Source organism: Lissotriton vulgaris, chromosome 3_1 (genome assembly GCF_964263255.1).
Source record: "Lissotriton vulgaris chromosome 3_1, aLisVul1.2, whole genome shotgun sequence".
NCBI classification, from domain to species: domain Eukaryota; kingdom Metazoa; phylum Chordata; class Amphibia; order Caudata; family Salamandridae; genus Lissotriton; species Lissotriton vulgaris.
The window spans coordinates 39303461-39320021 of NC_141689.1; the positions used below are offsets into that span (position 1 = coordinate 39303461).

The 16561-nt window shown below is 45.0% G+C and overlaps 1 protein-coding gene across 1 annotated transcript in view; it reads right to left on the reverse strand.

Annotated features, from left to right (window-relative positions):
• Window positions 1–16561, reverse strand: part of LOC147725886 (long-chain-fatty-acid--CoA ligase ACSBG2-like) — a 276579-nt gene that overhangs the window by 21661 nt on the left and 238357 nt on the right. The window contains exons 11-12 of the mRNA XM_086960031.1: window positions 13098–13237; window positions 10492–10738 (exon numbers count right to left, since the gene is read on the reverse strand). Coding sequence (XP_086816157.1) covers window positions 10492–10738; window positions 13098–13237 — 387 coding nt within the window. The remainder of the gene's footprint in view (window positions 1–10491; window positions 10739–13097; window positions 13238–16561) is intronic.

The window sequence follows — 16561 nt, forward strand, 5'->3', positions numbered from 1 at the left end:
TCTCACATGTGGTCTTAATTGTTGTATTTCATTTACCAGTAGTGCTTGAATATATTCAAAAAATCTAAGTGAAAAATCTGTGCTGAGCTTTCACAAATGTATTCAGCTTAGTGGAGGATCAGAAAAATGTGTGTTCTTCAACAACAGCTATATGTGACATTGTTGTACTGATGTTATACAATTTACTTTAAATTCTCAATAGGATGTTCAGGAATTTTTAACAATAGTTCTAAATGTGTTGGAAAGGGAGGGAATTCCAGCTAATGAGATCTATGGCATAAGCTATTCATGGTATCATGAATGTGTTAATTGTTCCTATCAAGGGGTGGACCCATAAAATTAAAATACCACCCACTTTGATACACCCCTCGAAAGCTATCAGGTGACCAAAGTGAGTACACTCTAAATTAGGTCCCTTAATCCATCCTTCTGTCCATCTATTTCTCCATCCTTTGAAACCGTCATGCATCCATCCATTTATCCATCTTCTCATGTTTCAACCTATACATCCATTCTTTCATCATTCCATCCATCTACCCTCTCATCATTACAGTCTTGCATCCATCCTCCTACTCACACTTCCAACCTTTCCACCATACTTTTACCCATTCCTCCATTCATTCTCCAATCCACCCTCCTTTTATCAATCCACCAATTTGTCTTTTCACCCTTCCATCCAGGCATCTATTTATCCATCTACCCAATAATCCAGCCCTTCAACATTACAGACACTTTCTTTCTTTTGGTACTCGGTGACCTTAATTTACATTTCAATAATCCATCAGACAGCGTCAGTAAGAATTTCAGTCAGGCACTAGGAGCCCTCCAACTGAATCCAATTGTTAGCGGTCCAACCCATCAGTTGGGTCACCTGCTGGATCCCATATTTGTCAATTGGGAGGAAGTAGAAGCCATGACCCCCATACCTATCCCCTGGTCAGATCACTATTTGGTCCCTTTTTCTATACGAATTCCAGGAAGTAGTCCCCCGCAGCCAAGAGCACTGTATCACCTCAGGCGAAAATGGGCTACCTTCTCTCAGCTCAAATTCTGCGAGGAGCTGACTAAAGGAGGGAGCCCATGGGGGGATGACGCTGACACGGCCAATACTAATCTTTGCAAACGGATTAATAAGGCACTTGACTGCACAGCTCCTCTCTTAAAAGCCAAATGTGGTGGCCGCGCTCAAAAAACTGCCCCATGGTTCAACGATGAACTAAGAGTCTTGAAAACTGCACTGAAAAGAACCGAAAGAGAGTGGCATAGGACCCTCTCCAAAGAAACCAGAAACGCCTACCTGACTGAGAGGCGACTCTACCATGGCCTAATTAGAAAACTCAAAACAGCATACTTCACGTCCAGAATCAGTGAAGCTAGCAATTCAGTGAAAGAGATGTTTTCGCTCTACAAAATTCTTTCGAGCGGAAAACCAGCCACTGTCCCAGACAATTGCTCGCCCGAAGCGTGCGATAAAATCGCTGATTTCTTTGCAGACAAAATAGACAAAATCTACTCGGCATTTCCAACGCAGCCCATAAATGGGACTGAATTTGTGGAAAGCCCTAGGGAATGGGGAGACAGACTCAGATTGACCAACTTTGTTACCTCGCCTCCAGAAGATCTCCTAAAAATCTGCAGATCTATGAGGTCGGGTTCTCCACGGGACCCTACCACACCTAAACGTCTAGCAGATAGTTTGGTGGTATTAGAACCTTACATCAGGCATCTATTAGGCGTGTCTTTTAGTACCAAGACCGTACCTAAAGATTGGAAAAAGGCGGTGGTTCTACCCCTAAGGAAGAAACCTACTATCAGTTTTGAGAAACTAGAGAACCTCCGTCCTATTTCACTCCTACCCTACCTGGCCAAAGGAGCCGAAAAAACGGTAAATATGCAATTGATGGACTTTGTGGAAAAGGCTGACCTACTACATGATACTCAGTTCGGCTTCCGACCTCGCCACTCAACGGAATCTGCGCTCCTAACAGCGGTGGAGGCCCTACGTCAGGGGGCGGATGAGGGTCATACCATGGCCCTCATCCTATTGGACCTGAGTGCAGCATTTGACACTGTAGCTCACACCACCTTGCTACAGTGTCTGAATAATGGAGGAATATCTGGAGCTGCACTCCAATGGATCCAATCCCTCCTGACTGGGAGAAGCTTTCAAGTCCGCCAGGGTGATTACTACTCTAGAGACATAGAATTGGGCCAGGGCGTTCCCCAGGGATCGTCCCTGAGCCCAACCTTGTTTAATCTTTATGTCTCTCCAGTGGCTCCGATTGCCGTGAGTCATGGATTGAACATTGTGTCATACGCCGATGACACGCAGCTGGTTATCTCCCTCTCACGTGCACCCGGACTTGCTATGGACAGTTTCAGGGCTTGCATGCAAGATCTTGAAACCTGGATGTCCACCAACTACCTTAAATTAAGTGGCAACAAGACTGAGGTGCTCGTGGTAGGGAGGAATCCATCTGTTTGGTCATCGGCGTGGTGGCCCCCATGCTTAGGTGAGGCTCCTATGCCTCGTCAGGAAGTCAAAAACCTTGGCGTCTGGATAGATGCTGACCTGTCTTTTGGACCCCAAATAGATCGAGTAGCAGGTGTCTGTTTTGGCGTTTTAAAAACCCTACTGAAGGTCCTTGACTTCCTTCCTAGGTCCGCTCGGAAAACGCTGGTACATGCCCTAGTAACCTCACGCCTAGACTACGGCAACCTGTTGTACCTGGCAGCCACTTGCAAGGCAATGAACCGACTCCAGGTATTACAGAATGCGGCCGCCCGCCTTGTCTTAGAAATCCAGAAAAGATCGGATTCCAAAGCTGCCCTGCAGACCCTCCATTGGTTGCCAGTGAGAAGCAGAGTGGAATTTAAATCCCTCTGTACCTGTCACCGTATTCTTGCTAAGAAAGCGCCAACACCACTTCTGAACCTAGTTACCAAGTACGTACCATCACGTACCCTGCGCTCCTCAAACGGAGGCCTACTTGTGGTCCCCAGGGTGAAAAGGGCTCGCATGGGAGGACGCTCGTTTCGACACCTGATAGCGAAGAGTTGGAACGCCCTGCCTCCTAATCTCCGCCTGGACTCATCTGAATCCAGCTTCCGGAAGAACCTAAAAACCTACCTGTTTGCAAGATTACAGAGCTCTCTCCTTATTTCTGCTCGGAGTGATTTTCAGTTGCAGCGCGGGGACACGCTTACGAGCGTAACCAAGCGCTTTACAAGCTTCCCTTATTATTATTATTTCACCCACCCATGAAAATCTTGTTTTCCACTTCCATCCATCAGTCCTTTTATCCTTGCATTCGTCCTTTAATCCACAGTTCCTAACTTATTTTTACATGCCCTTCTTCTTGTGCCTTCTTCCTAACCACTTACCACTCTCTCTTTCATTCCCTCTCTTTTTCTCTTAATTTATCTTCTGTGGTTAATTCCTGATCAGTGTGTTTTTATTGTTTTCCTTTACTTTTGATTTTTGAATAACCTTTGTCTGCGGGGCTGCAGCCAGGACAGGGTCATAAATAACTATAATTGTCAATGCCTTAAGCTGTGAAAGTTTGGGGCTCACACTGTCACTGGTTTATGCCTCAGCAATGTTTTGCCAGAGGCCTGAAGTTGATCATTGATAGATGAGAGAGTTGAGCCTTAAGAAGTGGGAAAAAGTGGCCAATTCATCAGGGGTTCCCGGGCAAAAGAGCATAAGAAAGCATTGCATATTGAACCACTGTAAGGATTGAAGCAGTAGCTTCACCAGTGCAGAAAATAGGCCAGTGCTGCCATTGTGACCCAGTACTTGCACCTGGGAAAATATTGTTAGTCCTCCCAAGGGTCAGGTAAGTCCTGTGTAGAATATAAAATTGCATGTGCTTCAGGTGGGCACTTCTGGATACTGTATCAGGGTGTGACCGGGCATACTCCCATTTATCGTCATTAAGTGCCGTAGTGAAGTTGTTTCCTACTTTGTCCACAGTATGTTTAAAGAAATTTGCATGTGAGTCATCAGGGCGCTAGTTAACCATTTTATGAGATCTCACCTAATGTGAAGTGACTGCAGCAACTCGTTTGTACGAGTATCTACTACGGTTATAAAAAGGAAAAGTTCAAGATGCCGTCCCTAGCTTAGGTTCTGCTTATACTGTATGGAGTCTGTCGACCTGCAGAATGTTTCTTCGTTTCATGGTCAGGTCTGATCACTTCCACTCCTTGAGCCTTCACAAAAGTGATGGTAGTGGTTGTGGCCGATCTCTGAAGGGTAGCAATCACAGTATTCCCATTCCTGGAAGACTGGCACATCAAAGCAGGTCTCCAGAGATAGTGTCTTGCCACTTGCAGGCAATGACCACGTTGTTGTTGAACCGGGACTTTTCGGTCAACTGACCCAAATTTCACCTGGTGCCCTCTCAGCACATTCGATTCATAGGGGCAATGCCGGACAGCACATTGACTCGTGTTGTCCCTCCTCCCCAGAGTGGCGTGATCATATGTGGAAGGTCTGTGCTTTCTTTTCTCAGAAGGCTGCTCCGTTTATCGGCTTGCCTGACCTGAAAATGGCAGCTGTATCTGAATAAAAGAAATCCATTCAGTTTAAAAGGGCTTACAAAAACAACAGCGGCTCGGCTATGTACATCAGGCAGCCCATAGGGTATCATTCTCCCTACCAAGGAGCCCATCGATTGTTGTGGTCTAAAGTGGGTAACTTCGATGTACTGAAACCTCACAGGGCTCTGCCTTACCCCAAAATGGCATCCATGCACAAGGTGATGTGATCTGAACCCTTGGCTCATTCAGACCCACACGTACCTGCTTGTCTATCCTCCTGGATCCTACTAGTTCTCTACTGTTCCTGCCTGGACTGAAAATGACGATGCCCCCTGGGCGGATTCTAAAACTGTTATACCACGCAATACATCATTATTCCTAAATTTACCACCATTGTGTGTGCCCTTTACCAAAGCACTCCTTCTCCCCTTGTTGGGGAGGGATCCAGCATTTATACCCAGGAGTCTCAGAGACCCTGGGTGTGGAAATGATACTTCTTCCTGTGGGATCACACCACACCGGACGTCGGACACTGTTTTTCCTCGTCTCTCAGTTGCGTTTTCTTTCAACCTCCCCCTCCTCTTTCCCTCTCTCATTGGTGTACCTCTCCTGCTCTTTTCCACTCTCTCCTGAATCTCTCCCCCTTGCCTGATTTTTTTTCCTTGCATGTATGTTTCTAACGCATGTAACTTCTCTTCAGTAACTCATTTAACTTGTAACTATGCTCTGAAACAATGTCCGTCCTCATGTAAGGTGTTCTGATACCTCCGGGTCTAGCCAGCGCTATATCAAACTTTTCAAATAAATAAATTCCAGTCCTGATGTTACTCCTGCAGTCCTAATGCAGCCTTCTGCATTCTGTTGGTAACTCATGCAATGTTGCATATGAGGGCCCTCAAATGGAGCACGGTGGTTCCAGCACAACGGAAATCTCAAAAGCTGTATCAATCAGTCAATCAATTGGATTTATAGAATGTAACTGCATCACTCGTGAGGGTCTCAAGGTGCTGGGAGAGCAGTCTGCTGGTTCTTCTATTGGTTGAACATCCAGGTCTTGAGGTTCTTTACTGAACAGCTATAGTGATATAGTTGCTTTGAGGCACAGGGGGAGGTTGTTCCAGGTCTCAGCCGCCAGGTAGAAAAAGATGCGGCCTCCACTGTTGGTCCGGACATGCAACGTTTGGCTGCTAGGATGAGGGATTCAGGGCGACGTTACACTGTAGGTAGGTGGAAGTTCATTCAAATGTTGATGTGCACCAGTCCTTCATTGTGTAGTGCATTGTAAGCGTGGGTGAGCAGCCTTAACTGCCATCTCTTTGCGACTGGTAGCCAGTGGAGTTTCCTGAAGTGAGTGGTGATGTGAGTCCACCTGTGGAGGTGGGGGATGAGTCTGGCTGCAGTGTTCTGGATAATCTGGAATTTTGTCATGAGTTGGGTGGTAGTTCCAATGTAGAGAAAGTTCTCAAAATCTCCAGAGACACTGTAGCAGACCTGAAAGGATGGAATGTGAGCAATAACTTTACACAAGTCAGGCCATTTCACCCTCCTTCTACAGTGCTCATGGATGCTTCCACCATTATGTGGAAGGCCCCATGTGGTGAAACTAGAGATCAGGCGTTGCTGGTCTCCAGAAGAACAAATATTTCACATCAACCTGTTGAAACTGCAGGAGATGCATCTGGCTCTCAAGTCCCTCCTCTCTTACAATTGCTGTAAGTCTGTCCAAATCTTGATGGACCATACAACCACAATGTGGTACATCAATAAGCAAGGGAGAGTAGGGTTGCATCCACTCTGCCAAGATGCTTTGCGACTCTAGTTCAGGGGTTAGGACCATCAAATCTGCTTAGTAGCAAATCGCCTGACCAGAGTGCCCAAAATGTGAGCGGACAGTCTCAGCTGGTCTCCTCTTGCTAACCACGAGAGGCAACCTTGCCCAGAGGTAGTCCTTGACATTACTCAAATATTGGGGACTCCTCAGATCCACCTCCTCAGGTTGCCACTCCAGAGGACACTCATTGCCTGGAATTCTGTGCCTGTTCGTATCCAATGCGGGGAGCATTGAGGGATGCGTTTCAGTTGAGGTGGAACTTTCTGCTTCAATACGCGTTTCCTACCACACCTTTGATTCCTTGTGTTTGAATGGACCCAAGCAATCCGAATTGCTACTGTCTGTGCATGAAGGGTGTAGTGTGCCAACCTCCTTTAATTCTCCCTGTGCCTTCCACTCTGTCTCCCTCACAGGGTAGACCTCCTCTCACATTTACAGGAGTGTGTTCAAGACCGCAGTCTCCAGGGCCTGGGCCAGCAAGACCAAGCTCTGTTTGTGTGAATAAAGCGTGTTACCAGCCAGTGTCCTTGACAGTAGAGAATCATGGTCTCTGGACTCTAAAATGCACATCACTGCCTGTGCATCTAACTGCATATTAGTCACTCCTAGACTCTTAGAATAGCCTACGCGTACGTACCACGCGGGATCTTGAAACCTCTTCCAGCAATGCCTCCTGTGTGTCAACAGGAGACGACATGTGGCTCAGTGGTGATCACATAGGCCTATATTGCACTATGAGACATGGTTAGCATTGTGGTTGAAAGTGAGGATCTGGTTGAATGCACATAGTCAGTGTTTCCAATCAACCAGATCCTCAGCTTTCACCACAATACCATCATTAGCAGAGCCTGGCAGCCCTATTTGGTTCCTAGTATGTAGTGGTCTAGAGCTTACAAAATCTTCCCTGGGTTACTGATGATGAGGTGAAGGCGGACAATATCTTCCCCCCTCATTATACTGATGAAGGACTTTACCTATACCTAGCGAATACCAGTAGGCTAAATACCTTCAATGAAACCAAGATGGACTCCCCACCAGGCCCATCAATGGAGGCCTTTGCAGTACCAGAGCACAGAATGGCAGCTACATTTATTACTCCTTACAGTTAAAGCAAAGTCAGTTTGCTGAATGATATATGCCAATGGGGCTGTCTTTATCAGAGTCTCTATTGCCATTTAACAAGGCACTCACGGACACCCTTGTGGCCACTTGATCAAAGCCACACTCAGCTCCTACATTCAGTCGACCTGTGGTCAGGTAATACAGACTGACCCCTGGCAACCCTCATATTCTGACAAAACACCCTATGCTTGTAAGCCTTGTGGTGCAGACATCGACAAGTTAGGCGACTCCAAATGCCTTTCAGATGAGTCCACTAGGCAGCGCAATGAAGCATACTGACACATATAGCAAGAACATGTTGTCAGAAAAGAAAGATCCAGCCAAGAAAGTGCTATACTGAACAACTGTAGAAGGTGAACACCCTTTACTTTATCCTCGGTTGTTGCTCAACACTTTATGGGACAAAAAAACACATCAGAGGCTCCTAAAAATCATCACATTTGGAGAGCAACACAATATCAAGAGACCTTTTTGGCAGAGGGTTTATCAACCAAAGAAGATATTAGCTGACTGTGCCCACCTAAGGAAATTTCAACAAGATGATTATGGAAGAAAGGGATGGTGTTTTTTCCCTACCAAATGAGCTTTGGTCGTCCTCTATAATGGATTGTAATCTGCAAGAGCTTTGGAGCCTATCCTGTGGAATGTTGTGGGATGTAGTGAAACCATCTTGGCTCCATAGAAATCATATCTTTACTATCCATAGAGCCTATTATTTCCCACTAAGGCTTTCGAAGTTTACTCAGGGGAGTGTTGTGGCATGCCCTAAGTGTGGTTTGGTGGCTGCTTCAGACTGTCACATTTTGTCAACGTTTTGGGAGGCTGTAAGAAGAACTTAGTCATCATCCTTGAACTTGAATATAGTCCTTGATCTTCCTCTGGTCATCTTCGGTATTTTGGACGGTCTCCAAAGTTTAGAGAAGAAACTAGTTTTCTACTCTATTTTGATTGCCAGAAGAGAGATATGTAGAAGGTGGAAGGACTCTTTGCCCCCACAATCGAAGATTGGTACACTCCCGCATTGACGGTCCCCAGATTAGACCTGGGTAGGTCTGGTAATTCAAACAAAAGGGTGTTCTGGGAACTATTAAATTGGGCTCATTAAGTGTCCATTTTTTTTCCCCGGGTCCAATGATTAAGCCACCAAGACTTAACCCAGGGCAAGGCATCATAGTGGAAATATTCTCCACTTATTTTTGGTTTTTGTCTGGTGATTGCAGATGGTTGAGGCTGGAGGAGCTGAGGGACGAGTATCGAGTCTCAAGTTGTGCCCTTCCAGTTATTAATTAACTGAGACTGCTTCCCGCTTGTATACTTCTGGACTTCACCATGAAAATAAAACCAAAGTGGCAAATGAGGACAAATAAAAAATATCAAGAGACCAAGCCCACAAAACTGCCTGGGGGAGGGGAGCACTGTACCTGTTCCTGATACCCACTCCTGAGTTACCCTAAGGCTAAAAGAGTAAGAGAGGCGGAGGGGGAGAAAAGGGGTATCCTTCTACATGGGACAGAGGCCATTGCAGAGACAGAGAGTACCTGAGTATTCAAAGGTAAGCACTGGGATGGACAGTCGGATGTTTGCAGAGCACTGAGCCTGTTCTACCCCACACTAACCTCCATGTGAAGCCTGTGACTACTTGCCATTACCATCAGGAAGTGCTGAAGGGACTGTATTTGGCCAAGTATCCTGAGCCGTAATAGGATGGGCCCTGGGACATCTGTGGCAAATAACACCAGCCCCCACAATTGGGCTCAGCATCACTTGCTTACCACATGTCCCCACTCTGTCTGACAACAACTGCGTCATCATCAGAACCCTTCAGGTCATGATGTATGTATGTATTTGATGCTTGTTAAGCGCAGCTGTCACCCGAAAGGGTATCCTGGCGCTGAGACCATGTCTAACCGTCAGGCGAGGTGTAATTTACATTGCTCTTGGGAACAGGTAGGTCTTAAGGTCCCTTTTAAAGGAGGGCAGATCTTGTCTGCTCCTCAATGCCAAAGGTAAGGTATTCCATAGCGTGGCGGCCGTGAAACTAAATGCACGGCCGCCCATCCTCACTCTATTAATCCTGGGAGTTCTCACCAGGAACGCCGAAGAGGATCTCAAAGGTCTGGCAGCTTGATACCATGAGAAAAGGTTTTGAATTGGTATTGGTCCTAGTCCATGCAGGGCCCTAAATACAAGGCATAAAGCCTTGAAGGCAATCCTCTGCTGGACCGGCAACCAATGCAGATCAGCTAGTGCTGCAGACGATGAGGCCGATCGTGGCAAAGACAGAGCCAGTTTAGCAGCCATATTTTGGATCCTCTGCAACTTTAAGATCAGGGTCTTATGGGCTCCCAGAAGTAGTGTGTTGCAGTAGTCTAACCTACTGAGAATGGAACTCCGCACTACCTCTGCTCTGGCATCCCGGGGAAGTATTGGTAGGATCTTCCGTAGGGCACGCAACAAGCCCATGCAGGTCGCTGCGGTCCTGTTTACAGAGGCATCGAGCTGTAAGTTGGGTTCAAACTGAACTCCTAAATTACGAGCCGATTTTGCAGCTTCCACCGAACCCGGGATAGAAGTGGGCCAAAAATTGTCCGGTAGCCCGCGGGGGAGGCGGTCTAGGGAGCAGTGGAGTACTTCCGTTTTTGATCCATTAAATTGGAGTGAGTTAGCTCGTAACCAATGGTGACATCAAGCATAATTTCACACTAAATGATGATATATTTGCATTTTGATTGAAGAATCATGTTGTGTTAGGTCCAGCTGTGCCGAAGCCATCTGTAAGTACTTACTGTATCTTCATGTTGTTTGTTGTCGATTCTCTTGGTACTCACCTGTCTCTTCCATTTTTGTTGGTTACTGTCGGTATTCGCTTAGTTCTCTGCATCAATGGAGAGTCATACAGCTCATCACTCTATCATCATGACTCTCTTTTACATTCTTCAGGTACTCACATGCTGGTTATGCTACAGTTGATCACTCCACCTTGTAGTACTCACCTAGCTCTCCCCCATCGATAGATAAATCGTTTTTCAGTATGGTCCATTTTTTCACCCTTTGAGCATTGAAAGCCGCTCTTTGGTTCACCCGGTCCAAGCCCTCCTGGATGGCCTTGTAGATTGCTGGATCCTTCGATTTCACCACCTCCGACACCCGCGTAGCCCTGCTGCCCAGCTGCTGGCAGAGCCGGATGGCATCGGGGGTCAGATCATCACCGGGTCTCTGTGTTTTCGGATCTGTGGTACACTGAAAGCAGATAAATCAGCACCATATCAAGCAAGAACGTGTTTCTGACCTATTTGTGTTTGATTTATAGCCATTAAGTATAAATAATGCATCACAGAACATTTTTCTACCAGTTCACGAGAGTTTTGCAAAACTTGATATGGACATAACGATATGCAAAGAGAACAATAAATGCAAATCTCAGTAATGTGTCAAAAGTGAATAAGAGGGAGGATGGATAGTTTAGGGAAGAAAAAGGCATGGAAGATAATTTTTGGATTGGTATCACAGCCATAAGTAGATATGACTGATAATTTTTTATAATGATTCTGTTTTGAAAGTGCCCTTTTTTTATAAACATTTTATTGTGAAAATTGGTGACAACAAAAAGATCTAAATTAAGCTGCTATGGTGTAAATACATCTGAATTGCAGCAAGACAAGTTTGCTCCATACAAACTTAGCAGAAAGTGGAGAATTGTCTTGTAAGGTAACCCCTTAAAGAAGGTTTCATAGTTGCCTGAAAAGCATTGAGGATTCAGGGGACATACAGAAAAAGAATGCTAAGCCACACGAGTGTGTGGAACTGAGGGCATAGAACTACATTTGATTTTAAGAATTGCAGATCCAAACAAAGCCATGTTTTTCAAATACAGGAAATATATAAAAAATATAATGACAGATAAAAAAGGGGAACAACATTAAAACGGAGCACAGTTATCATAGCATACCATCAACTATAGCACATGGGAGAGATATAAACCAGGACATGAGGAGTGCAGACAAAATACATAAAACGGTCTCTTGAGCAATACATACACCATAAAACTACATCTTAGTGGAACAGTATGTATGGAGGGTAAAATATTGTTTTACTGCTGAATTGTTGGAAACATTGCCAATGAACCACCCAAGCCTACGTCTGCTTTGTTATTTCTTGGAAGACCTTTCTTGGCTTCAGAGCAGTAAACATGGATATTCTCTCCCCATCTGCCTTTCACCTAATTTTTAGGGAGATCAGCACGGACAGTTCATTATAGCAGCGGCAAGCATAGACAAGTGTCTTCAGACCAATCGATATGGGTGTTCTTTGCTTGAACATCTTCAGAGAAATCATCATCGCCAAACTTACAGTTTACATTTAGATCAATTTAAAGAAATTGTCATGGACAAGTTCTACCCTTCTACCTGAGAAGAGACCACTATGGAATGACGTTGATGTTCTTACCTGAAGATTAATCAGCATAGACACGTTCTACCCCTCTACCTGAGAAGAGATCACTATGGACAATGTTAATTTTCTTAAATAAGGATTACCTAGAATGGCCAAGTCTTGTTCAACAACTGAAGGAATGACCAGATGGACATCAGAGGGACATGTTCTAACCTTCAAATTTAGAAGTGATTAGCATGGATGAGCATGAACATATTCAACCATCATACCCTTCTAGTGACCAGCACAGATAAGCTTTGTACTCCTAGCTGAGGTGTCCTAAGGAATGATCAGAAAGGGTGAGCACTGTACTTCGGATCACTGATAATGTATTGGGGCAAATAATATTGTTGACAAAAATATAATTTACCACTTTATTATGCTCCTATACCTTTAATAGTAAGTACAACAATATCGGAAAATAACTATTGTCGACACTAATATCATCCAGAAATGTAGACAAATATTGATTATTTTAAAATAAATAGAGATTAAAGTAGTAAATGTAAATAGTTCAATATATCAATTTAACCTAATGTAGATTACATATTTGCTACTAATATTACTATGGTATTTTTTTAATTAACGTATGCAACCAAATAAACAAACCAACTAATATTACTACTATATATAAATATACACTTATGTAAACATGAAAAAACACAGATCTGTGTATAGTTTCATTAAAAATTATAACCTATACTTTAAAAACAATAACATTCATATAAACAATAGTAACATAAATGTTAATATATCAACTAAAAAAATTGAAATAATTAAAAAATCATATTTGTAATGACTGTGAAAACGAAATTAAAGCTTTATTAATATTGACAATGATATTAGTTACTGTAAGAAATGATATTCTTGTCAACAGTATTTGTGTATTTCAATATTTGTGCATCAAAATATTTAATTCATATTTCTGTCTCCCAATATTTTTAAAGTGACATTCTGTCCAAGCACTCGCTCCTTCTCCCTGAACAGAAATCAGCATGCATGTGCTGTCCCACCTTACTTGTAGAGTGAACATCATGTTCAATCTCTTCCTTTCAGTCTTCAAAGTGATCAGAAAGACAGTTTCTCCCACTTTTCTTTTAGTTTGATGCATATGAAGGATGCCTTATCTTTCACGTTAGACTTTTCAGCATAGGCAAACTGTTCTTACCTTCAGAGTGATCAGCATAGACAAGAACTTTCTCTTGTCGCCTACTAACACAGCATTACTGATGATGGGAACCTCCGTTTTCAGAGCGTTCTCTATTGGGACTGGGGGAATGTTCTTGCCTCCTGATGTGATAACCAGTTCTGCAATCAGAGACAAACACTAATTATACATGATCTATTCTAAAAAGAATGAAGTTTCTGTACCTTGTTCAACTACTTTGTTATGACAATGACTCAACAAAAAAAGAAATGAACATGATCACAGGCTACTCTATTTTCTATGAGGCCATCTTTCTGGGTTCACAGCTTTCGGACCCCTCTGCCCTCATGCAGCACCTGTCATCTCAATGGGTAGCTTAAAATAATTACATTTTTATTTGAACATTTGGTTAATTTTGCTTTAGCATTTTCATTTTATTGTGCATTTAAAATAACTACATACAATTAATGTACATCAATACTGAACATAAGAATAATTTTGATAGCTTTTTTGAAAGTTTAATATTCTATTGAATGTTTCCCTATAATTTACCATAGGGAGACCTCTGCCCAAGCGGAGGAGAACCCAACCTATGTGTGAAAAGTTACTGCTAGTAACTTCACACTGTTAAGTTATTTTTTCTACAAAATATTCAATTAGCATTATTTACTTAGACTTTTTTTTAAAAGATGTAAAATCTTAGAATTTACCTATATATTAAAAATACAAAACATTGCATATAGAATTATTTTAAATGAATGTATTCTTTTAATGATACATTTATTTACGTTTTAAAAAGTTATTAAACTATTTTATCATAAAATATTATTTTTATTTATATTTTTTTACATTAGCTAACATGTATTTATATTTTTGAAAAGTTTAAATACATTAGCTTTTTTTTAATGTTATGTCCTATACGGTTTTATTTTAAGTCCCTGCCTTCATATTCCTTATGGGAGGGTGTTGAAATACCAGTGGCAGCCAGTTGTACTGCTGGATTTACTCCATACTGCTGTGGTTCCCAAACTGTGCGTCGCGGCGCCCTGGTGCGCCGTTATCAGGAGCAAGGGGCGCCGCTCACAATGTGGGGAAGGAAGTGTGAAAGTCGCACTAAGAATGTGTCACTTTCGCACCCCCCGCCTCCGTGATGAATAGGTTGCTCTGCCCCTAGTCTCTGCCTTTCTGAAGCAGAGCATCACGGCGGCGGGGGTGCACAAACAGCGCACACAGGACTCGGCTACAGACATAGCTGTGAGACCCGGCTGCCAATGAAGATCCAGGCACTTCTTACTCAAAGGCAAAAGATGATGCCCATAATCCGGCATTTTGGCGCCCGGCAGTTCTAACCATTAAAAAGGCAATCAACTCTTTCAGCTCCTGATGAGCTGTGAAAGAGATGCTGGGCAGTGGCAGAAAGGAAGGTGTTGCAGCACATGAGGGGGGGGGGGGTCATGCTCCTTGTGGAGTCACGAGCACCTTTGGTTATTTAGATGCAAATAGCATTGAAAGAGTAAATGAAACAAATGTTTTAATTTTTTTCCCCTCAATTTTTATATAGAGCAAACCCAACCCAAACATATTGGAGTGTTTTACATGAGCATAAGGACATGTTCCTTTTTTAGATACGGAGAGAATAAGTGATTTGCCCAGGATCACAGGATGTTGAGCCAAAACCAGAATCAAACCTGATTCCTCAGTTCCAAAGTGGGTAGCTCTGACCTCAAGCTCCATCTTCTCCCCTCCTCTACCCATGCTCAGTACCTGTCCAGGGAGTACACTCTTAATATCTATATCATACATCTGTGGTTCCCAAAGTGTGTGCCGCGGCACCCTGTCACGCTGTGAAGGGAAGCCAGGGGCGAAGCGCCGCTGTGCAGGATGTGGGTCTGAAAAAAATATATAACTATCCTCAAAATGTAATGTAACTGCGAGCTGCCAATTTTGGTGCTGGGGAACCGGGTTCTACCCTTGACGTCAGCTCAGAATCCTGTGTCTTTCTGGGCAAATCACTTAATCTCCCAGCGTCTACAAAAACAGAATACATGAATGTATCCTTGTGTAACGTGACTGGTGCTCTTCGGGTCGAGTTTGCACTATATAAATCTGCAGCAAAAAAAAAAACAAATCCAGCCGACCAAAACACAGAAAAGGCGTAAAACTTTTCAACTGTCAAATGACATTCACGAACGTTCCTATTATGAAAGCTTTTTCAAATTCATGTGCAACGTTGTACCAAGTCCATTATCAGGCAGAAAAATCACATTATTGATGACATATATTTTGGATTCTTTAAATGGTGGAATAATTTAATGCTTGGGAGAGAGAGGGTGTTCGTGCGCTGCTTAATAAACCTGTGGCGGTATCCCAGTGTTCTCTCTGGGAGCTCAGATAAATGACTGTCTTTAACCTCCATTTGGTGGGTGGGTGCGGGGTCAGGGGCCTGGTGGAGAGCGTTGGGTGGGTGCAGGGTCAGGTCCTTGTGGAGAGCATTGGGTGGGTGGGTCAGGGGCCTGGTGGAGAGCATTGGGTGGGTGGGTGCAGGGTGAGAGGCCTGGTGGAGAGCGTTGGGTGGTTGGGTGCAGGGTGAGAGGCCTGGTGGGGAGCGTTGGGTGGGTGGGTGCAGGGTCAGGGTCCTGGTGGAGAGCGTTGGGTGGGTGGGTGCAGGATTAGGGGCCTGGTGGAGAGTGTAGGGTGGGTGCAGGGTCAGGGGCCTGGTGGAGAGTGTTGGGTGGGTGGGTGCAGGGCGGGGGGCCTGGTGGAGAGCGTTGGGTGGATGGGTGCAGGGTGGGGGGCCTGGTGGAGAGCGTTGGGTGGGTGCAGGTTCAGGGACCTGGTGGAGAGCATTGGGTGCGTGCAGGGTGAGAGGCCTGGTGGAGAGCGTTGGGTGTGCGCCTTATGCCCTGATGCAGCCGCACTCTTTAACCTCCATTGGGTGGGTGGGTGCGGGGTCAGGGGCCTGGTGGAGAGCGTTGGGTGGGTGCAGGGTCAGGTCCTTGTGGAGAGCATTGGGTGGGTGGGTCAGGGGCCTGGTGGAGAGCGTTGGGTGGGTGGGTGCAGGGTGAGAGGCCTGGTGGAGAGCGTTGGGTGGTTGGGTGCAGGGTGAGAGGCCTGGTGGGGAGCGTTGGGTGGGTGGGTGCAGGGTCAGGGTCCTGGTGGAGAGCGTTGGGTGGGTGGGTGCAGGGTCAGGGGCCTGGTGGAGAGCGTTGGGTGGGTGCAGGTTCAGGGACCTGGTGGAGAGCATTGGGTGCGTGCAGGGTGAGAGGCCTGGTGGAGAGCGTTGGGTGTGCGCATTATGCCCTGATGCAGCCGCACTCTGCCAGCTTCTGTCTTTGCCTCACTCCTCGTTGAGGGGTCGTCACTCGTGACTGCTGCATGTTGGAGAGTGTGAGGGGAGAAGGGTGCAAGGCAGAGGGGAGAAGGGTGCTAGGCAGAGGGGAGAAGGGTGCAAGGCAGAGGGGAGAAGGATGCAAGGCAGAGGTGAG